The 23,940-nt window shown below is 38.9% G+C and overlaps 1 protein-coding gene across 2 annotated transcripts; it reads left to right on the top strand.

Annotated features, from left to right (window-relative positions):
• Nucleotides 1-235: 235 nt before the first annotated feature.
• On the top strand, nt 236-22,811 carry LOC110049492 (uncharacterized). Of its 2 annotated transcripts, XM_089296580.1 has the most exons (28): nt 236-353; nt 2,048-2,236; nt 4,440-4,490; nt 6,425-6,472; nt 7,041-7,100; nt 7,588-7,656; nt 8,020-8,091; nt 8,308-8,438; nt 8,733-8,778; nt 9,118-9,133; nt 10,179-10,229; nt 11,018-11,084; nt 11,199-11,239; nt 11,614-11,681; nt 12,347-12,428; nt 12,896-13,807; nt 14,140-14,241; nt 14,768-14,791; nt 15,287-15,311; nt 15,932-15,981; nt 16,659-16,719; nt 17,097-17,225; nt 17,410-17,497; nt 18,508-18,607; nt 19,200-19,293; nt 20,375-20,441; nt 20,755-20,821; nt 21,454-22,811. In XM_089296580.1, the coding sequence occupies exons 2-28, from the start codon at nt 2,177-2,179 to the stop codon at nt 22,320-22,322; spliced, it is 3,450 nt and encodes a 1,149-aa protein (XP_089152706.1). In that variant the 5' UTR covers nt 236-353; nt 2,048-2,176; the 3' UTR covers nt 22,323-22,811. The 2 variants fall into 2 exon arrangements, with proteins under 2 accessions (XP_089152706.1, XP_020610945.2); XM_020755286.2 differs by lacking the exon at nt 10,179-10,229 and having other exon boundaries at nt 237-353.
• Nucleotides 22,812-23,940: the final 1,129 nt, after the last annotated feature.

The raw sequence follows: 23,940 nt of genomic DNA, 5'->3' as shown, positions 1-23,940 counted from the left end.
TAATGGGTCGTCAGGCAACGTTTACTCTGCGAGACAGAGATTCTTTCTCTTTCTGCTCGGTGGAAGACGAGAGACAGAGAAGAGAATCTCTGTCCCGCAGGGTAGGCAACGTTTCTCTCTACCGAGAGAGGTAGAATGGTGTCACACCCCACCCCCATCCCCCCACGGGAAAGAAGCTCACGCGAGATGTAAAAAATTGATTGATAACTTGATGCGTCTGTCTTAAACCAAAACTCCTTTTAAGTCTACAAGAATTTGTTCTTTCGTAATTGAATCCAACCGCAACTGAAGGCACTAACCTTTAAACTCAGCTAACTCCTCAGTCTCACTGTGGACTTCGGTATATGAGCGAGGTAAGTCTGTTCAAATGCTTCACATGTTCTGCAAGCATGCACATACAAAATACATTTAATGAACTTATACAAATTCAACAACTTTTGGCTCAATTTCTGAGCAGAACATTCTAATTCTTCGCGCTTTTAAATCAATATCACTGATCTTTCCCCTTTTACACTCGTCTTGTTGTTTTACCAACTTCCAAGAATAGAAAGTTGAAAACTCGTTTTCTGTTCACCGGTCATCACGCGGAAAATCACGGCGGCTTGCTATGCTTGTCATTTTAATAGATGATCTGCTTATCAATCCCTTACTTACTGTTTAGAACACTCAGATAAGCTAAATTACTACGACAACTAACTCGAAGCGATAAGACTTGAAATATCAGACATATCACAGACATGAATCAGTGATTATTAACTGGAGAGGAACAATTTTTAAATCTGCGTCATTCTGATCTTTATAACCCAGGACGGGGAACAACAAAGCCATGATCAGCTCTTCCTCTCGGGCGTGTTTAAAACACGACATGGAGAAATGAAGAGATGGCACTTAACTATGTGGGACACGTTAAACCCATACAATTTTTGAAAGCTAACCACCTTCAAGTCAGTGATATTTAGGCTAACTGGAGCGCTATTTAGGCTAACCGGAGTGCTATTTAGGCTAACCGGAGCGCTACTTAGGCTAAACGGGAGCGCTATTCAGGCTAACCGGGAGCTCTATTTAGGCTAACTGGAGCGCTATTTAGTCGAATCTAGGCTAACCATAGTACCATTTCGTAATTTCGTGATTCCGTGTTTTAAATACACCCCTTCCTTTCCATAGTTTCGTTTCGTGTTCCTCAAAACGAAACATTTTTTTTTTATCATTACTATTATTTACTTTTTGTTCCGGTTAGCGTTACTATGCTGAATGGATCAGTAATATTACATTTTACATGTATTATGTCTGTTTACAAAGCACTCAAGAAATGCTTCTTAATTTTAAAAATTCAAGCGTTGTTTGGTGATCCGAACAACGCTTTGTAATTTGCAATTGTAAGAATTATAATTTTGTAAATGGCAGTCATGGGGATATTATATAGCGGATTATGTCAAAGAAAACGTGACCTGGGTAACTCAAACTTGTAACATTTCTACCAATGTGCTAGGTCAACACGGGTCCGCCAGGACGTATCGTATAAATCGTTAAAGCCGGTGAGACAGCAAGCGGAAAAACTCCCACTTCCGTTCGCAAGGAAGTCGAAGACCAGGGCCAAGTCACATTTTTCGTTTCTTGTAATCCATAAACACTCACTGATATAACACTAAGCGTCGTTTTCTAGTGCTATGAAACAGAAGCATTTTAAAAGTCAGGCAAACTTCAATTTCTCTGGGGTAAAATGCTCTTAAAAATTTCATACCGTTATTTCTTGCTTAAGATACATTTATGGAAAGAATTTATCTTGTTACTCCAGAACTGAGTGAAGGATCAATCTTACCTTCTTACCTGTGGAGAATTTTCATTCTCCCTCCATATTTGTTTGGGTGCTCAGCTGAACGGCCAGCTGACTCAGCTGACTAGTTTCCAATCTCCCAGCGGCCGTAAAACGACTGGTTCTAAAAAGGGGGTTGTTTTTCCAATCATGTAAAAATGTTTTGTCACTTTTTTAATTTACAGCCTGGCTTTTTGATTACAATAAAGGCTAGCCATTATTTGCCTTTTATAGGGTCTGATTAAATATTGTCTATACTTCTGTAAATTACGATGACAACCGGAAGTTGAACCTCGCTGAAACGGAAGCGGATGAACGAAAGGCGGAGCCCATATATGGAATGACCTTTGCATAAATTATCATATGATGTTCGTAAACATGGCTGAAACAGCGGAAGAATGTCCAACTTCATCAGAAAATGAGGTAAATTGTCAATCGTTTCCTTTCACAGCAACTTATTGCTACCGATTTATGTTTATGTCTCTGGATTAAGTCTTGAACGTTCCCTGTTGTCCTTCCTTGGATTCAGACATTTGTTTGTAGTGCGAATTTACATGAAAAATTCATCTGGTTGAAAACGCGCCGCATAACGCCGCGTGAAGATGTACGATGAGTGCCAAGTTTGTTGTACTTTTTGAACCAGATGAAAGTCGTAGTGTGTTTATTGCTATCTTGTTATAGTTACCCATGTTTAAAATACGTTTCCATGTAATTTTGATGTGATAAAACTGTACCTTGATAAGCTTTGTTTTTCATAGTCTTAAGTTAGTTTTAGGTTTTGGTACATCAACGCGTATTTAGCATCTTGCGCACTGAAATTACAATCCCCAATTGAAAGTTTTGTCTAGGAGCTTCTTGTTGGCAGGAAAATGGTTTATTTCGTGTAGAAAGCTCAAATTTAATTATATATATTTGAGGAAGACAATATTAAGAGAGCTTTCGTGTTGCAACCATATATACTCCATGTCGGGAGTCAATTCAATCGATAAGAACTAATTAGTGAGGAACTTTAGACTGTACCTTCTGTTCTATTGTTCAACGAAGCGTCCTTTCCAAACCCATTGTTCGTTGTGTCATGTTTTAATAATGTTTATTGTGGGCCTGATTTTTCACATCTTTGTTTATATTTTACGTTTGCGACGAAACACGGTTTGCTATAGTAAACATTGGTATAAGATCGAATTATAAATCAAATATTGTCGACCATTTCATGTAAGTGTATTAATATCAGTATTTGTTTGGGATGTAAGCTCATAGAATGATCTATTTGAAGTCGCATACAAGCGATAATTTTAAGCGTTTTAAATCACAGCACCATATCTACCTGGGTAAACCATGTTTGACATAATCAATGTTAATCGCCTTTGAAATATTAAATGTTTTTAAAGTAGTTAACTGTACATGAAATGTTAACTTTAAGATTTGTGGTAGTATAATTTTGCTACACGTAAACAGCTAATGATTACAGGCCCCTCTACTCAATTTTTTATGTCAAATTTTGCTATCAATATTGCTAATATGACAACCTGCACTGAGACTTTTAGTATCGGCATTTAAGGAATTTGCATATTATTGCTATTATTTCATAACGTGTTGTGCTATATGTAGTCTATTTATCTAATTGTTGTAGTAAGACTTCTGTTATACCGCTATTGGAAATAACAAAATTCCTGATGATTGATGGTGCCATATTTTTTTCAAGCAGTTATGTCTTATATGTGGTGAAAATCTTGAGAAATTTTTGAAATCAAATAATCTGCTACTCCTTGCCTGACATGGTTGAAAGTTCCTGAAAGTTCTTGAAAGTTCAAGACATAGGCAATTGCATGAAAGTTTTAAATAAAAATCTACTTAAACATGGTATGTTCCCAAATGGTCCTTCTAATAGCACAAAGTTCTAAGTAATGACTCATTGAAAAAAGTCTGTATTTAGAACATTGATAGTCCTTGTAAAGTCGACCTTGAATTGTTCCCAAAAGAGGTTATGAACCCTTGATATGGCCTTTACTAGTCTTAGAGATATTGTTTAGTTGACTGGTGTTAAAATTAGTTCAAGACTTCAAGGTTATCAGAACAAAATAGCTATAGATGTATATGAAACTAAATAAATATGGTTAAATTTGGAAATACAGTTGACTATAAAAAGAAGCGAGAAAACTGAACTACATTTTGGTATCATCTTGGCACCATTATCAAGTGAAGAACTCAATTGAACAGATAATTTATACCAAAAGTAAAGGTGTGAAAAAGAATAAACTAATTGAGACTAAAAATAGAAATAAAAATAACTGTTCAGTGTCGATCCAATCCAATCAATTCACGCCTTTACTTTTAGAATAAATTATCTTTTCTTTGCATTCTTCACTTGATAATGGTGTCAAGATGACACCAGATATGAAACTGAAAGTAATAAAATGAATAAGAAGAACTATTTTGAAAAGACTGGTTTTTGAGCAAAAACCCACACTACTATTCCTTAGATTTTGATCGTGAATTTACCAGGACTTTTGAGAAAGGGGCCCTGGGTGTAAAATAAGTTAATAAATGTGTGTACACCACTGCATCCCCCCCGACTTAACATGTACTTTTGCTTCTATAAATGATTTAGTTTTTACTCTGTTTTTAGACTTCAGGCTTGTCAGGTTCCATTGAATCCATAGACTTCTCCTGTATCCATGTAAGTACGGTACAGCTTTTCTGTTATTTAAAAAAAATGCACAGATAGTGACCGATTATTAAGGGTTCCGTGTACTTACAAAAAGCTTTGAGCCACAATGAGCTAGCTTGTGTCCAGGCACCCATGCCACTCAAACAGATCAAGCAAATACTTAACAGTTATTGGACGGTGTTGAGCAAAATATCCTGATCTGTCAGTGGTAAGCGGTTTCAATCAGTTATTTGCCAAAGCTGAAGGCTGATGGAAATAATTAATCTGCGAGACACTGACAAATCAGTATATTTTGCGATACCTGAGTTCAATAATTGTTTCATCATTCGATGATCACCAAGTTTGTTTTCATATTTAAATCATTTGTGCATTCTTCACTTGATAATGGTGTCAAGATGACACCAGATATGAAACTGAAAGTAATAAAATGATTAAGAAGAACTATTTTGAAAAGACTGGTTTTTGAGCAAAAACCCACACTACTATTCCTTAGATTTTGATCTTAAAATATAGCTTCGGGTCTGTGAATTTACCGGGACTTTTGAGAAAGGGGCCCTGGGTGTAAAATAAGTTAATAAATGTGTGTACACCACTGCATCCCCCCCCCCCCCCCCAACTTAACATGTACTTTTGCTACTATAAATGAGTTAGTTTTTACTCTGTTTTTAGACAGATCAAGTAAATACTTAACAGTTATTGGACAATGTTGAGGAAAATATCCTGATCTGTCAGTGGTAAGCAGTTTCAATCAGTCATTTGCCAAAGCTGAAGGCTGATGGAAATAATTAATCTGCAAGACACTGACAAATCAGTATATTTTGCGATACCTGAGTTCAATAATTGTTTCATCATTTGATGATCACCAAGTTTGTTTTCATATTTAAATCACTCTCTGACAAATCAGGGAAGTGATCTGCCATTTTTCATACAAGTGCATGGTTATAATTATACATGAGCAGAATTTTTTTTTTTTCAGCAAAACACATTTAAAAGGGTACCATGCATGAGTGGACCATTTTTTGTAGGCATTTATTTGCAGGTCACATGGTGGGCTCTTGGCCAAAAGGAAGAAAAATGTATCAAATGATAAATATTAGATAAAAAAATATGGCTAAAAATTTGAACTGGCTAGAGGACAACCAGCTGGCTATTTACCATGCTAAGCATGACTGAGCATGAGCGAAACCATACTGGTTTCTACTGTTCTATAAAATAACTGAATCAGATATACTATGTGTGCTCTCATTGGTCGATAGGTGTGTTTAGATGAGAGTATGAAACAGTGTTGTGACGTTTTAGATTCGCTTGTATTTTTGGGAAATATTTTATAAAAGCAATAGAGTACTTTGTCTTTGGTACATAGCTTCATCTAAACACTCAGGGGATTGGGAGAATTCAAGACTTCTCTAGAATCATCTAGAATTCTCCCAACCCCCCTCGTGTTTAGACGAGGCTATATAACCACAGAAAAAGTGCTCTTAAACTTATGCTTACAGTGAAATAGAAATTAGTCTCAGATTTTTCAGAATGACTCAGAAACCCAGGAAAGGGGATTTTAGGGAGTTAGAATCCAAAATATTTCCTAAAGGAGCATCACTCCAGGACCAGACTTTTAAAGCCAGAATTTGAAAAGTGGCTATCTAAAATGTGCTATAGGGCCTGCTCAAATGAACAATTTATAAGGCAATATTTGAAAATGAAGCATTTTTTGTTATCTGACTAAACGCCTACCCAGGACACACTAGAAACATTCATGTTCATTGCTCATTGATTTCGGATGTCGGCCACCATTTATCCTAGATTTGCATGTGTGAGGAGTTGAACAAGGGACTACCAAGAACAAATCCATCTAGTGGCAGAATGTGTAGTACTCATACAGTTGTATGAGCATTCAGTTTTTTTTATTTAGACTTGAAATGAATTGTTGGAATTTTTGGTTTCAGTGGGGATACCTGAACTGCATGTGCTTGAATGATCTGAAGAAAATAAAGGTGAGAGTAGAAATTCATGGCTTAAATGTTTCCGGTGACACATTCGAATTCACTACTTGTGTAAAGTGCTGTACAGTTGGATTCTAACAGCCAACATCCCTGCCCCCAAAATGTTATTTGAGTCTTCATCTCTTACTTGCCCTTTTAATGAACCCTATTCAGGGGTTACCTCTATCAAGCAGATGCCTCCTCAAAAGAAAAAAAAATAAATTTATTGTCCATTGGTAATAATAATTACATTGTCTTTTCGTTAAAACCCTCTATTAAGAAGATGCCAGACTCAATTTACTCTGGCAGTATTGGATTGTGTTCTTGAAAATCACTTGAACTGTGAGCAATTAATATTTTTGGTAATTTTTTTTGGTGACTATAGAAAAAAATGTTCTTCATGTAGATTAATAAGCCTTTTTTTACAGTGTATAAATGCTTAATACTCTTGCTAATATGAAGATTGAGCCCTCATTCAGTCTATGAGTACTAAAAAAATGTACAAAAAAATGTCAAATGTTCAATGTTTGAGTGTACTCGCTGTAACATGTCTGACTCATTTGTAACTTTAATTTGCTAGGACAACGTGTGGCAAACATATTGGGTTGACTTGTGTGGGTCAACACTCAGACTCTACAGGGTAAGATAATGTAGTGGAATGCCTCTCTATTGCTTTGTCTGCATTTCCTGTCCTAAATCTGTAAGCCTTTCTGAATAAACCTTAACAGGGCTCCAAGCTCAAATTTTTCGGAAGAGATCACCTTTTGGTGACCTCTTTCTGTAATAAAAATGTTCTCCACTGGGACAAAGTGCAGGACACTTCATGTCACTTTTGTTTGTAACTGATTGTTGTTGTTTTTAAACAGTCTTAATTGCTATTCAGGAAAGTCAATATAAGTAAAAAGAAACAGAGACAAAAAAGAGACAAGCATACAAAAATTGTGGTTGAATTGTTTGGCCTATAATGATTATACTAAACAAACCTTGTTGATGAATAACTTGTCTTTTGTACAGCAGTTAGTCTGACACCAAATTGGTGACCAGTGCAGCACAAAAGGCACAAAATGGTCACAACTTGGAGTACTGTCTAATTCTGGTCTGACTACCATTACTTGCTCTTTCAACAGGACTTGTCTCTACCTGGAAATTCAGGTGAACATCTACCCCCTTCAAGTCTCGTTGGACCTACAAATGAGGTATGCTAATTTCATAAATTAAAAGCAAGCACACACCTGATACAAGTTAAGTATTTAACAGAACAGCTATTTAAAGACAATTAGACAGTCCTTTCCCACCATCCCACCTCCATAAGCACGTAAAGGACATGACACCTACGTGTACCACAGTACCACTTGTAAGAGGATAGACTACATGCCTGCCACGTCTCTTGCAAGTGGGTACCTTCCAACATCAGGGAGGTGCCACAAGCAGAAGTCTGTAGGTGGACACCACTTGTGCTGTACTTTATACTGTAAACTTCCAAAAATAATGACCCTTTACTTTCAGAATTAGCAGCCTTTGGGGCTTGATGATGATGTTATTTATCTGCTGAAATTTAGAATGAAAAGAAAGAAGCTTTCATCATCTTAAAAAAAGGCACAGAAGTATCAATTGTGGAACCTGGATCTGAGGTGAGGCTACAAGTACATGTACATAATTTAAGTTTGTAAATTAATTTTAAAAAAATCATTTGTCAGTTGACATTATAGTAGTATACAGTACAGTGTATGTAAGTGATCAAGGTTCAGAATCCAAAACACAGACTCTGCCGACCCCTTTTTCCTTGCCCAATTTGCAGTCAGTTTATTTTATTGCAGTTACATATGATTATTTTGTCTTCTCTCTAGCCGTACAAGTCTCGGAAAACAAGATTCAGTGTGAACAGAAAACATGTATTCAGAGTTTCCTTTGCTAGCCGAGGAACAAATTCACCATCTTACCTGTTTCAGGCCCCCTCTGTAGGCAGCATGTATCGATGGTATGTTTTTATAGTCAGTAGCTGTTGTGACTGGGTTGAGTCCATCCTAAGATAAAAACTTTTTCTTCTCTACCATTTGATGTTGGAACTTAAAAAGTACATGTAATCAGCAGCTATACAAAAGATGGGGTGCCTCAACTTTTGCATAATTTTGATTACTGTTGCAAACTCCTGTTTCATGTAGTTTATAAAATAATATTTATGAACAATTAATATTTTTGTCAGATTGCACCTTGAGCTGTTCAAAACAAATTTATTGTAAGGTTTAATATTTATTTATTGGTTGATCAACAGGATTAGTAAAATTGAAGAGGGTGTTGACAAGGCCGACAAACCGCAGGTACATCTAAGTAAGCATTGCATCCAGCCTCATAGGTCTGCAATGTGTGCATAGGGCATGTTTATCTACATTTATAAGCCTTATTGGCTTTCCTGGGCTTCCTTGCCTTATTCATTGATGGTTTGATAGTTTGATAGTTCTTTGTTAGCATAGGCTTGCAAACAGAGATATTCATATATTACGATAAAATTTTATGCTTCACTGTACATTTAATTTTGATCCTTTTATTTCATTCCTATAAATTATATGCATGTTATAAAAATCATTGTTGCTGCTGATGTAAATTTCCTTCTGTATTCTCTCTTTTAACCCTGCCTGGATGGATGACTGCCAACACAGAATGAATCTGCAACAGGTATATTTGTATCTTGAATAATGTGAAAAAGTGCACTGCTTAAGTTACCACATTAGTGTCATTGAAGGTAGCAATTTTTTACATTCATGCACAGAGCCCACAAAAAGTGCCTTCCAATTGTGACAAGTAGATTTTCCTTTGGAGCAAGTGACTTTTCATGTCCACCTGCATGACGGATGGACAGAGGCCCAGAAAAGTCATTTGCCAATTAAGTCAAAAACAGGCATGGGCTTATCCTGGGCAACCAAAATTTGAGAGTGAGTTGTCTAATGGGCAAGCTCAAATTCCAATTATTTTTTAAGCCTTGCATGTATAAAGCAGACCCTTTTCAGTGTTGGTACTTAATTCTATATCTTGTGCAATCTCCATTTTAAAACAGAACTGCACCCTTAATTAAGAGATCTGGGTAGAGAGTCTTAATTGGGAATGACGACATGCATCATCATCACCATCAGTCCTCATCATGCCATCGGATGCATAAGGCCTTAGTTAACATGCGTGCAGTGTGATACTGTATATTCACAAACTAAAGCATTTGGTTAATAACTTTCAAACCAAATCGAGCCTGGTCTTACCCCATGGCATCAAGCCCTTTTTACATATTTTCCCACCCAGCCATCTTACTGTATTCTGTCGAGTTAAGTATGTACTCATATGCTGTGCCTTACGTGCTTTCTGTAGCAAAATTGCATTATTATTGTCATATTAATACATGCATTTCAAGATAACTTTGTACAGTATGTCATTTACTTGTAAATGCTGTATTGAACCTCTTGTAAATGCTTTATGACAACTTTAACTCTTTAAATTACAGGTAGAGGTCCTATGTCAGAATTCATTTAAATAAAATAACAGTTATCATAACTGATTATTGTCGTTGACTCTGAGTTGCAGAACAATCAATAATATTATTGTTACTTAACACTTTTTACTACAGTACATTAATTTGTTTTTAAGACAAGAGCTTCATTTAAACAGAATGAATAATGATTTTTAAACAATTTTGAGTAAATTTAATTCTCTGATTGTTCATTTTTGTTTGTAGTTGTTTCGGCTCTAACTTCTGCGCTAACCTATTTGAAGGGCTTTTCACTAAGTAAGTTGCTTTTGTCAGAGTAATAAGGATCTTGCAATTAATTTTTAATTTTGTTAACACGCTGTTAACAAAAATGTCATCTACTAGTGTTGAGTTTTGTTGTCAATCAAAAGAGTTTGCAGATTCAGTCTTTCGAATTTAGTTAAACTAGCAAAGTTTGCACCCTTAACCTTCTAAATCGGTTGTTAATTTGCTTAACATGAATATCTCTAACCAGAATGTGTTTTACATTAACATGCCATTTGAAATTACTGTGATAAAATTAATCTAATAAACTAACTCGTAGCAATGTTACTGACTGGGCACTTATAAATTTGAGCAGGTGTTATGCATCCACATTTTATATCTTTAATGGCACCATCTTAGGTTCTTTGCTCTAGAAGCTCCTTGTTAGCAGAATCTACTTTCTCAGTGGGTAACTTCAAGGTCGAGCGTTTAACCAAGAAAGGCTACAGAAACTTTGGTGACCACTAGTAAAAGAGATGCCTTAAAATGTACATTCTGTTTTGTCAGTAAGCAAATACATAAGTTGCATATTTTCACGAAGTTTGATGGGGTCCACCTCATGTACATGTCATGTCGCCGTATTGTGGCCATTACGGCCTGTCTACAGCTATTTTGCCACCATTGCTTTACCCTTGAGAATGTAGGTCTTGTAATCAGGGACGTTACTTTTATCTAGTTTCCTTGGCGTTGTGTGACAGTCAAAGTAACGCAACACAGCAGCCAGGGCAACGTCTGTGTGCGGTTAACCAAGTATGTTTTTTTGTGTCACAATCTCTTTTCAGAGAAAAGATTAAAAGAAGCGAAGTTGCTTTCTATGGAGCAACGAAGACTACACATTGCTCCCAAACAGTAAGTTATTTAGATAAAGAAAAAAAGCCAGTCGATCTTAAAAAGAAAAGCATTCTTTATTGCATAGACGCTTGGGAAATCTGGATGCATAATTGTCTTTGCTTTTCGTTTCAGGAGGTACCTTGATAAAGATGATATTGACTCCGGAATGGAAGGTAAAGTATTAATTATCTACCTGCAGTGCAGATGATAACTGGAGGGGTAGGGTAGTGAGTGTGTGTTATGGGAATGAGTGGGGCATAATTCGTATACAAAATCACCTGCAGTGGACGCAAGTGCGAGGTTTAAATTATGGCAACAACAAATGAGCGATGTTTGTGAAGTTTTTCAATTGAAGGCACATGTACATGATCCTTAAAACAAGAGAAATAACAATTTTACTGCAAATTAGTTCTCTGTCAGTTAGTGTCCTGTTTTTTGTTGTTGTTGTTGTTGTTGTTGTTGTTGTTTTGAAACTGGGAATTTACTTTGTTTGTGATCAATGATAAATGTAAATGCGTGGCGTCAAATAGTAGTTTTCGTTTTTTAGGTGATGTAGAAGAAGCTTACGAGATCACCAAACAAAATGCTGAAAATCCTCATGTGGATATCTTAAAGGTTTGTAGGCTGTCTTCAATCTCACTGTAACTGTTTTTCTGGCCGTGGAAGTTTTCAAAAAAGCGAAATTTTGAAAATGCAGGGATTAATCTTTCAATTTATGGATTAAGAACTCGATCAACTTTACTGAGAAATTATAGAAAGCAACTTCGTTTCGGAAAGAAGACATTCCAGTGAAATCCCGAATAAAACTTTGAAAATGTGAGCTTTCCATTTTCACTTTTGTCCGTGTTTCAATCGTTTTGATACATAACGTGCTTTGTTACACCCGCCCCCCTCCCCCCCCCCCCCCCCCAATTCAAATACGTTATCCGATTGGAGAAGAACGTATCAACGTGTCATAGGTCAAAGCTCACAAACTCCCTGGGGAAAAAACAACTTGAACTTTGGACTCGCACGTGATCAGGTCGTGCACCTTGAAACCGCCACAATTTTGTGTGCCAGCCGGCGTCAAGCAAATCATTTTTTCGTACAGTTTTCTCTATTTTTGAGTCGGGAGGTACAACGAAACACTTAATGACTGGCCTCAAGGGAAACAGTGAGTTTTGTTTCCCCTCCCCACTCTCGGGGAGCAGAACTCACTGTTTCCCCTAGGGCCAATCATTAAGTGTTTAATAACAGCCTGTCGAGAAATGTTTAAAACGTTTTCGAACTTTTCATCTTAGAAACGACTGCAAGACATGCAAGACCTCGTTCAACAGTTGGAGATGGAGGAGGAAGCGTTCTTAGGCACAAAGGATGCGAACTGTAAGTAACTGAGACTTCAAGATCTTAGGCTAACTTCTGAAGGACTTGCATCCCATCCAGGGGGTCCAGGGGGGGAGTGGCTAATACCCTAGTCACCTCTCGGGCCAGTAAGGTTCGAAAAGTCTTTATTTTTTTTTTTTTTGCGCCTTTCTGGGTGTGGCAAAGGTAAAAAGGTAAAGCCTGCATAGGAGCCAAGTGGCCCATCAGGCCAGCGTTTATCTCTGGTTCTATGTACCATTATGCGACTAGAAGTATTTCTACTCCCCCTTGGTGGGGTGCTAGTCAATCGCAGGGTTACCCCGTAGGTTACACCCCTCTCCCCCCCCCCCCCCCCTAATTCTAGCATTAAATTCGGCAGTACTCAGTTATACAGCTGGGTAGAGAGAGGCACTGTGAGAGTTAAGTGTCTTGTCTAAGGCACTGACCTATAACTAACTGGTTTCTTTTCCGTTTCAATTTTATTTTAGTGGTGAGACGGTGTGAGTTCCAGTCAACAACGAACAAAGACTACTGTCTCGTTCCCGGTTACCCTCGGACACTAATCCCTAAAGGAACTGAACTAACAATACTTGGACAATTTTCAAACAATCGCTGGAGATGCTACGTTGAGCGTCCGAGAAAAACATCGACGAGACTCACAAACGGACAGCATTCAGGATCCTCCTCTGAAGTTGGGAGTATTTCATCGCTTGATACAACGGAAGATGAAAGCCGTACGGATAATGATATTCTAATCGGAAGTGTTCCCAACAGTTTACTCGTGGAGTTAAGCAATCTTGCTGCTTCAAAACTCAAATTCGAAGACGGAACACCCGTAGCTTCCCCTGGGGATACCCCACAATTATCCCCTCTTCCCACACCCCCGCTGTCCCCGTATTCTCCCCATAAAAACGAGCGGGATTTACTTCCGAATGAACGAAGTTCTTTACGACGATCGATAGCGAGTGAAAATCTAAGTGAGCAGGACGTCTGGGAACAATTTTGCATTCCCTCCCCTCCCTCGTCGCCCGTGACGTCGCGATCAACCTCCCCCTCCCTTTCCTTGTCGTGTTCCTTAGGGGGATCGTTAGAAGATCTCGATGTGGAGAATACAGTAAGTAATGAGAATGCAAGACCTGAGGAGAGTGAAAATTATCCTGAAGTTGCTCTTAGACAGAGGAATGATGGAGGGAGAAACGAACTGAATTTCAGAAGTCATAGAGAAGCTATTCTAATGGACGATGACATACCAGAGACTTACATAGGAAGCGAGTCAGAGGATGATAGAATGGTTACGGTTAATGACGAAGTTCCGCCTCATGAAACTGTGGAATTCGAGAACTTTGAACAAGAACCGGTGAAAATGCGAGTCAAGAAGAAGCATTCAAAACTAGATGCTGGTAGGTTGATGTTAAGTTAAGAAAATTTCTAGCGATCTTTTACGGCTTGAACAGTACTACAGCAAAGGACTGCTTAATAGCTTTCATTTGAATGGTCACACACTAGGGTCTCATACACAGATTTAAAAGTTAGAACTACCTTGTACAGCATAATAAACGGTACCACGTGAAAGTACTGCTCAATAGTTAATTTTGTTGGTCACACTAGGGTTTCATCCACAGACTTTAAAGTTAGAACCGCACCTCACAGAGCATAATTACGGATACCACATGAAGGACCTAATTAAATGCAATAGGAAGTTATTAAATTTATTCTCACCTTCAATTTTCAGACAGTGAATCACTTGGCGGGCAGCAACCAAATTACGCTTTTTTGATAACAAAGAAGTTACGGCAGCGAGGAATTAGCCTAATTGTGGGTTCATCTAGTTCAGGTGAGAAGAAATTAGCTGCTTTTGTTCTGCTGTAGTCAACATTGTTTACTAAAAGTCTCGCGTTTTCAAACTTCACCATGTTGTAATCCTGTTCCATGTTCGCCATAGCTAATTGTGCTCGCTTGTACAGGGCTCCTGTCTTTTCCTGACAATTGTCTACCTGAATTTAATATTTCTCTGGGTCAATGCGAAGGTCCCTTTTGTAAAGAAGACGAGGTCCAAGGGGTCACTTCTTTTGATGAGGCCGGGGTTTCATTAAGGGCCCGGCACCGGGGCAAATTGACCGGCTGTAAGGATGATTTTGCTCACCTGGCTTGACCATCTAGAGGAACGTTTTTTGTATATAAAGGAGCCCAGTTCAAATAGTTGTGCCCGCCAGTGAAAACCAGTTTCCCTCCTGCTGAAAGCGCTAATGAAACCCCTGAGAGACAGGAGAGGAGTGTCTCGAACTAAATTTTTTGTGCTAGGAAATAATGTTACGTCTGTCCATATTGATAATTAAATTTCTTTTATATTTCATCCACAGAAGATGAAGGCGATGACGATAATGGTAATTCTTATTTTTTGGTTTTGTGGTCTTTTTTTTTTTTCTGGTGGTGTATCGCTTACTTCCGATTTTCTGGTAGACAAAGTTTTGGCTTCTTTCTGTAAGCTCTTTTATAAGTTTTCAGGCAAGCAAAGAACAAACAAGCTCCGGTAGAATTATTCGTCGGCGTTTGAGTTCTTTTCCTTCCAGGCTTATGCATTTAACGATGTTGTGCCAATTGTTATTCAAGCCCTAAACAATCTCGTTGTTATGACTTCATTTTACTACGTTGTAATACACCATAGAAGAAACGTGCTTTGCTTCACGATTTGTTCGAGGACTACGCTGATTTTAATCTATTTCAACGACGTTTTTTGGACCTAAATTACATTCTGAAATAAAATGGGACCTGTAAATTAGGTCTAACCCCGGTTTTAAAAACTTCTCTCTACATTTTTCACTGATGGTGCGCCATCCTTTAACAAGCTTCTTTGACAGTTGTTAATCTTTTCTTTTTAGGTCATCCTACAAAATTAACGCGAAGGTAAGTTGACGGCAATTTTTATATTACAAAAGGACAGATTTTTGGCAAATTAGTGTAGTTAAAAGTGATGTAATAATTGGTGATTTTGACCGGTATTTACACATTTTAACGCAGAGTCGTGTTATCATGGGGTGGTGAAAAGTTAACTGAACTTCAACCATGAAAACGGAAACCAAAAGTTGCGACAAGATTTTCGTGAGCCTGCCTCATGATGACTCTATGATGGCCTTGTCGTCGCAATAAATCGTATAACAACTTTGAACGATAGCGTTCGAGATGGTTTAAGTTATATTTCTGTGACGCAACTTGTGATACAGAGTGGTTTTCAATTGAGTGTCGTAAAACCAAAACCAAAGTAATTACTTTAGGCAATTACAAAGGACACAGACAATACATCAAAACTCGAAGTAATTACAGGTAGCTGACGCAAAGCGCGGGAAAATGCATGCGAACGCGTCATAATTGGTTTTGGTTGTACTTCTCATTGGATGAAAAAGTGGCGCGAGTTTTTTAGGCCAATCGTGTGGCGTAGAAAGTGCAAAACCATTTACTTTTCGACACTCAAATGAAAACCGCTCTAATTGAATAATGTTTGTTTTACTACTGGAAATCTTTTTCAGGCGGTTGGACGCTGAATTCGCGCAGTTCGAAGGAGAGGGAACAGAACAGGGTATTAAAAAAAGTCAGCCTTGTGTTAATAGTTCTTGCAAAATGTTATTCCCTTCTTTGTTCTTATCACTATCAACAGTCAAAATCTACAATTACGATTTCTCAACGTTATAAGTGGTAAATGAATTTCTAATCGTCGTTTGTAATCCGTGTCAATCTTCTCCATCCTGAACCATCCTTGTTCCGTTATGGATTATTATTATTATCTATTTGGTGTTTTTCCATCTTACTTATGTCATTTTGAGGTTTCCTTCAATTAAAAGAAATTTTTACGTGGCCAAAACAACTCAAATTATTATATGGCCAGCTCCGTGAGCGGGAAAGATGAATCAAATCCTGTGCTGTGATTGGCTATCCGAGCGGGCAAGATGGAGCTATCTTGCCCGCTCGGGACTACCCGCTGTGTCTCGCAAGAAAAATTTCCGCGAAAGCGATGTAGTAAATCCTTCATTGACCAAGCTCGTTCGGTCAAGATGACTGGATATTGGCCTCGTTCTTTTTTTGCGTGTTTATGGACCTCGTCTCCGTCTCGGTCCATAAACACGCGAAAAAAGAATTTGGCCAACATCCAGCCATCTTGACCTCACACTTGGTCAATAACCCATATATACCGTCACTGAGCTCATTTCACTTGCAGCGGATTATGAAGTTTTGTGGTTGTTTTGTTTGTTGCTGCAGGTATTCGGCCGCACTCTGCATTCGCGCCAACGATAAGAGCGGGAATCAGCTTGAGAACAGGGTTTGTAAATTGAATTTCATTCCTTAAAGCCCCGAGAGGGCAAAAATTAAAGTCGCGCCCACTTACATGTACTTGCTTAGATGATAACATAGTTTGCTTGCCTTAATACTGACAGTCACTGTTGCAGAGAAAGTGTAAGAAAGAGTCGCGCCCTGTAGTCTGAGAAAAGCGCGGGAAAAGTAAAGCGTGGATTTGTAGCTGATTTGTCATAACTGCGTTCTCTTAACTCTGATTGGCTAGAATATTTCGCAAGACCATCGCGCTTTGCAAACGCCAGAATACCAGGAGAACTGATCATTTCAATGTAGCGTTCTATAGAAATTCAGCTGTTTTTTACTTGGTGTGTTTTTTACTAAGTGGCCTCTTTTTAATCACAGGGTTCAAAATTTTGTCCCTCGCAAGTCCACGAAGGACGAGATTCTTCGAGACTACTCGTCACCTCTCGAGAAACCACCGATAATTCGCTCGAACACGTGCACCACAATAGAGACGCTAGGAGACTGGAGGTTAGTCTAACAATTCCACGTGAACATCACGTGCATTGTGCATAACTGAAAAGAATAGTTATACATTGGGGAGAACATCGTGGAATGAACCTTGATGGATGGGAAGGGAAGGGTGGGGAGTAGACATACGAACGTTTATTTCTCATTTATCATATTTTTCTCTGTGTTTTGTTGATTTGCATAGCTCAACAGAGAACGCACCGCCCATTAATCAACGCCGAACACTTCAATTAAGTAAAGACCAAGCAGCCGGATTCGGTTTCACCCTGCAGGTAACGAAATGACAACAATCTTGAGGAATTATAATATTTAACTTACTGCGCCTTTCATGAACATGCGGACTCTAAAATTCAAAGCTCAACCGACAAATCCGTTTTCCGCTACCGTCAATCAAATGTTCGGCGGCGGCTCCTCCCAGCTTCCGACTACTGCCGAGCGCGCGGTAATCAAATCGTTGAGCACAGTTCAGACAAGGAAACAGTGCTCGACAGTAGTCGGAAGCTGGGGGGAGCCACCGAACATTTGATTGACGGTAGCGGAAAACGCATTTGTTGGTTGAGCTTTGAATTTTAGAGTCCGTATGTTATCGAAAGGCGCAGTAAAAGCTTTTGAGTTTGAGACGTTTCTTCGGCACACATTTCATCGGTTTGTAAGTAGCACAGTTTTGGTGTGTCAGGCAATTATCGATGAATGAAACTGAAAACTCGATTGCCAAAATGCTGAGAATTCAAGCTGGTAAAGATGATATGTTTTTACAGTAGAACCCCGTTAATCCGGACACCAACGGACCACACAAATCTGGCCATATTAACGGGGTGGCCGTAAGAAAGGGTTACTTCAAGTAAGAAAATGACTGACTGAGCTTTTGTTCGGGCCAGAAAAAAAGTGGCCGTAATAACGGGGTGGCCGTAAGGTGGGGTTCCATTCAAAAAGTCGTCCAAAAATTCTTTCACGACCGTAAAATATTATGTCGCAGATGAATGTTGGTCTGTTTTCCCTTATTTCTCTTTTGACACTCTCTTATTCCGTCCTTCGTTACAATCCGATAATTTGTCGTTTGCTCATGACAGGTTAACTTTGCTTCTCGAAAACAGATCAAAAATTATTGTACCTCAGGCAAACAAGATCTGTAAATTACAACCTGCATGTTTTGAACTTTTCAGAAAATTAGCTTCTTAGGGGCAAATCTTGATGGATTTTATTTCAAGAGATATGAGGAGAGCAATCAGATTTTATGATTGAACTTGTGTACGAATTGCGGACCTATGTTTGTTTGTTGCAGACCTATGGGATCGTTCAACAGGAAGGTCAGGTGGAGTACATGACTTTTGTTCTAAGCGTAGAGGAAGACGGGCCTGGCTACATGGCAGGACTAAGGCCAGGTAAGTCCTCCACTCGTGTGATACCTAAAAGCTTCGCTCTTCAAGCCTATAACATCCTTGAATTCAACATTCCAACATTGTCATCTTCCCTTTAGCCAGGTGCGCTCTTATTCCAGCTATCCCTCCCCCTCCAGTTGTAACACCTTGTTTATCCCAAATACTGTTATGACCTCCTCCCCCTCCCCCCTCCGTTTTCTATATTTTCTTCACTTGGTATTTTGTAGCTCGCAAAATGGGAATGCGGAAGTCGGAGGTCTGAGAAGGAGAACTTTTGACTTGAGGGCACAGAATGATGGGGGCAGCTGGAGTAAGGGGAGGCTGGGGGAAACATGACTGGGGAAAACTGGAGAAAGATGGGAGTAGGATAACGGCAACATAGAGAGAGTCGGAGCGAGGTGAAGCTTGTTTGAAGGAAACATGGAATATTTAGAGGTAGAGAGGGAGAAGGTTCTTGGGGTCGGGGATCGGGGGTCGGGCGGTAGTGTTGCGACCCACTCTTCTCGTTTTTTAACGTTATTTTCCTTGGATGGGTTTTCATTTCTCGAGTTTCTCTTTGTTTTGTTCTGTTAAGTCATGTAATTGTTACTCGCAGGAGATATTATTCTGGAGGTTGACGGCACGAACGTGGAAGGGGAGGATCATAAATCGGTGGTCACGAGGATTCATGAGGCTTCTGTAGCGGTCAGGTAGATCGACTAACAACTTCTCCGTGCAATATTAATACACTCCCAAGCAGATAGCTGATGAGAATAAAAATAATCATCAACTAGAGGATATTGCTTTGATGTTTTACTAAATTCTCAGAACTAAAAATAAATGAGATGTATGGAAATGTGTAAGGAGAATTGAGATTTCGACAATGGGTCTGAAACTGTCAGAAGAACGAAAGTTATTATTCTTATGGGTCATGTAGCAGCTGTCGTGAGGTCTCACATGAATGGCTCGCTACCCTTTGAGAGAACAGTAGAACAAACAACAGAAACAATGCACCTGGCCCTAAAACAATAACAGCTATACACTATGACGACAAATAGAATTACAAGCTTATGAGAGCTACTACACTTCCGATTCTTATTCGGTGGTACAGGTGCCGTACTTTGATATTCGAAATCTGGTCCTCGAGGAATTTCCTCGTGACGAAAAAGTTGACAAAAATTAGTACTGGTACTCAAATAGACCGCGAGCAGTCTCTCTTTGCCTCAAAAACGTGGGGAAGACAAAACAAGTAACGCAAAACAAGTAAGCGTGCGAGCGTGGCTGTGAGCGTGACGTACGAGCGGCACTAGTAGCGCGGGCGTCGGAAGAGTCACGCTCGCACGCTTTTCTGTTTTGCCTTCTTCCCCACAGTTTTCGAAGAAAAGAGAGGCAGCTCGCAGCCTAGTAATCAAATGGTGGCGAGTAAAATTGGGAAATAATTTCACTAGTATGCTATTTGATTACACTTACACAATCGTGGGTGTTTGACTTGTTTATTGTATTGAGAAATTTCGCGTCAAATATTACCATGGCAATTTCGTAATTTCACAAATTAACGCTGAAATTTTGCACCAAAATTAAGGAGTAATTTGTCACTTATGATATTATTGAGAGAACCTGCATGTCGTCCATGGAGGGATAAGTTCATTCATGTAACAGAAAACGGAGAGTGTACCGCCGGCAGTCCACTAGATTGGTGAAATCTTTACCTACCGTGCCATTGATTCAATATATGTGTTAATCAAGACATGCAATCACTGATTTCTTGTTTCGTTTAATTTATCTGTCCAGACTTGTCGTAGTGTTTGTCGACGCGCTTCGAAAAATGAAGTTGAACACCAGGTTAAAGCTGCTTCAGGTAAAAACTTCATTGTTTGCTTGTTGTTAGGACCTCAATCTTTGTAATTACTTGATTGGCTGAGAGCAGTCCCAATTTATCGTTAATGTTTAATTTGCAACGCAGTGCAAATTAACGCGCGCGCTTTCGTGATTTTCTCAGTCATATAAAAAATGAGTAATCGTATGAAAGCTAGAGCAATTAACTTCTTGTGTTATTTGAAAATTCTTTCAGATTGCACGAGCCTTTTGAGAGAATTTTCACTTGCACTGTAAATTCTTAATTACACTCGCATTCATATGCATACGATTACCTATACTTATATTTCCAACAGGCTGAGCTTGCAGACAAAGAACATCTATTTGAAGAGTTATCCAAGACAGAAGAGGATATAATGAAAGGTTTGTGAAGTTTTGACTTTTCTGTCCTAGAACAACAATTTGCACTATTTCATTTTATTGTAAAATAATAATAATAATAATAATTCTCCGATGATCTACGAAGCGCGCAAGTCGTTCTTTTAAAATTGAAACATCTCCTGTTTAGGCCAGGGATGGAGTATCTTGGAAACATAAGCCAGATTTTTTTCTAATTTGTCGTTCAAAATCCATCTATATCCTTGCCAATCTTTACCATCCTTGATCCTGTTTGGATTAGTTTTGTCCTTTTGATGTTTTCCTACGTCGCTAAGCTATTATTTGGCGATTTACTTCAAGTTTAAGAAATAAGGAACCTCGAAAAGAAATTTATACAATTGTTTTGGGAGAATTAGTTGTCTTTTCGACTATATGAAGGCTTCGTTTTTAACTCGAGAATTGTGTGAATGCACAAAAGCGAGTTATGGTGATAAAGGTGCAAAATGCACTCGCTCTCTTGGTTGCTCGATCAGTCGTTATTCAAATGAGGTGAAGTCGAAGTTGGGTTTAGAATTTCTGATCATTACTTGTTACTTACATTCTGCAAAGAAGTTCGAGAATAATTTAGGATTTTTTTTCAGCTATCAAACCAAGGCTTTTTATTTCTTTCTCGACAGGAAAAGGAGTTGATTCTTTTGACGTCTCTTTACTGGAACTACCACGTGATAGAACTAGTTCTTACCTCTACACAACAGAATTAACAAGCTCGTTCAGTAAAAAATCTCCAAATGTTCATGACAGTCTCTTCCAATACCGCCAACCAGTGCAGGATAAGGGTGATCGACGTAGGTCTCTGCCTGATCAAGCGGAGCTTGGCAAACAAGGAATCTCTTTGACCACGGGTTCTGAAATTTTACAGAAGTTCTCCTCGCCAGACTTGAGCGCTCAGCGTTCCAAACCGAGCAACAAGCTGTTGAAAAGTTTCCGAAAGAAAAAACCGTCCGAAGAAAGCTCCAAGTTTTACGTTGAAATTGACTTGGATGATCGCAACTCGGGCAGAGACGAAGAAACCGGAAGTGAGTATTCGGCTTCCAGTGTATTCGAGCCAGCGATAACCGCCGCTGAACCGACATCAGCGACGAGAACGACGCTCGAACCCAAGACATTACAACGAGAAGCTCCGACAACAAACAACAGGAAATCTTTTAATGGAAAGCCAAATTCTCTTTTACGTGGTGACGAGCAGGACAATTCCAATACTCTTCGGGGGTCTTCGGAAAATCCCGGTTTAACGAATGGCAGCCGAGTTGCCCCGGGAGTCGCCGAGACTAGGAGACGTTTAGAAAAATCGTCCTCATCGAAATCACTGCCCCTAAAATATCCGAAACCGGTAAAGGATCAGTCTCGCGGAAGCACTTTAGACTCTAATGCTCTTCACAGGCCTGATTTACAAAACGCTCGCATGTCGCCCCGACCAGCATCTTATTTGAAAGCTATGGATTCAGCCGGAGATAAACCTCTTATTCCAAAAGAAAGGAAAAAATGACTTGAAGTGGAATGTAGAGTAGCAGATTCTTGCTAAGCGCGATGACGACGTAGCTGCCGTAACAGCGTTTGGAACGCTCGTCACATACGTGTTTGGAGAACATGAGTCGGAATCTCTTCGGGAATAGTCCGAATATTTACGATAATTTACCGAATGCGACTCCGGGATCTACCTTTTGGTCTACTGGAAGAGCGAGCTTTTTAGAAGGGCTAGTTTTTATACAAATATCCTCCGGAATTTTCGAGGTCGCTGCACCCGTAGTTGGGTGAACTGTGCTCGAGTTGTACCGGAAGAATTGTTATCTAATTTTATAGTAAATGAAAGTTCCAAAGTTTTGTACGTCGAATGGTACAAATTTGTAATAATGAAGTTCAAAGAACTTGTGAGCAATGAAAATGCGATGAAATAGAACAACGGTGAGGCAAATAATTAATAGAAAATATAGAATTACCTGAAATACATATCAGAATAAAAATTATCCAAACAGGATTTGAAGTGGGATTTTTTTTCCTCTTGTAATTTCAAATTGTTGTACTGTTAACATTTGGCCCGGGTCAAACTTCCACGCATCGTCGTGTCGAACTTAATGGTATAAGTTTGAACATAGTTAATACACGGGAATGGTTATGAAAGCCGACAAAGTTCTTTGTTGTATGTTTTTGTTCGTTTTTTTTTTTTTTTGGTCTTGACCGTGCACAAAACACAATAGTTTTTACTATTGACTGAGGCACTAACCAATAGAAACGTTTTGGTTGACGTAATTCGGCTTCATAACCATTCCCCTCTATTAACTATGGTTTGACTTTAGTGTGACTAGTTCGACAGTTGATTCAAACGCCGCGCTTTATTCGTGTTGAACTTAGTTGTAGTTCGACATTTGGTTATTCTATTGAGCGTAATTCAGTGGTACTTGTATCTCGGCTCCATTCTCTTCCAGAACCACTGCATTCTGATCTGATTCTGATTGATGAAAAATCCAATTAAGGTCATCCGTATGCATTGATTTCGGGCACAGGTGTAGCTCGACGTCACGAGACGATCTTGTGATCATAGAAGGTAAAAAAAAAGTCAACAAGCCATTACGTGCAATATACAATTTAAAGTGGCAGAACGTGTTAAACTTTCACTGCTCGAAAAGTTAAGAACACTTTTCGATAAATCGCGAAACAATTTGGCAACAAAAACAACGTTAAATTTTAGTGGGCCGTGTACAAGCTGTATACAGCAGAATACGGTCCGCTATTAAAATTGACCAATCACAGCATGCGTAGTAACTGAGAGATATAGTAATCGCTTACTTTCCACTTCCAAATTTAGAATCAAGCATTTAAAAGTTTTGCTTACTGAGTGGCAAGAATTTCCGTTAACTTTAAAGGCCATCTCCAGGAGAGGTTTCGTTTCTTTTTCTTATCACTCGACCGAACATGTTCTTCCGAAGAGTAAAACAATAGTTTGTGATTTAATTTATTTCTTTGATGTCTAAATCTGCCCTCATAACGACGTCTTCACTGGAAGAATGGCAATGACAAAATGATGATCAGACGGGAAAATTATGTTCATAACACGCAAGAGATCTCCTGGGCAATAAAGTAGGCCAATTTTCGCGCCAAAACCACGG

This window comes from Orbicella faveolata, unplaced genomic scaffold, assembly GCF_042242905.1.
Source record: "Orbicella faveolata isolate gen_17 unplaced genomic scaffold, um_ofav_v1 contig_27, whole genome shotgun sequence".
Taxonomy (NCBI): Eukaryota; Metazoa; Cnidaria; class Anthozoa; order Scleractinia; family Merulinidae; genus Orbicella; species Orbicella faveolata.
The sequence above is the reverse complement of the archived record's forward strand: the minus strand, read 5'-3'. Positions and strand labels throughout refer to the sequence as shown.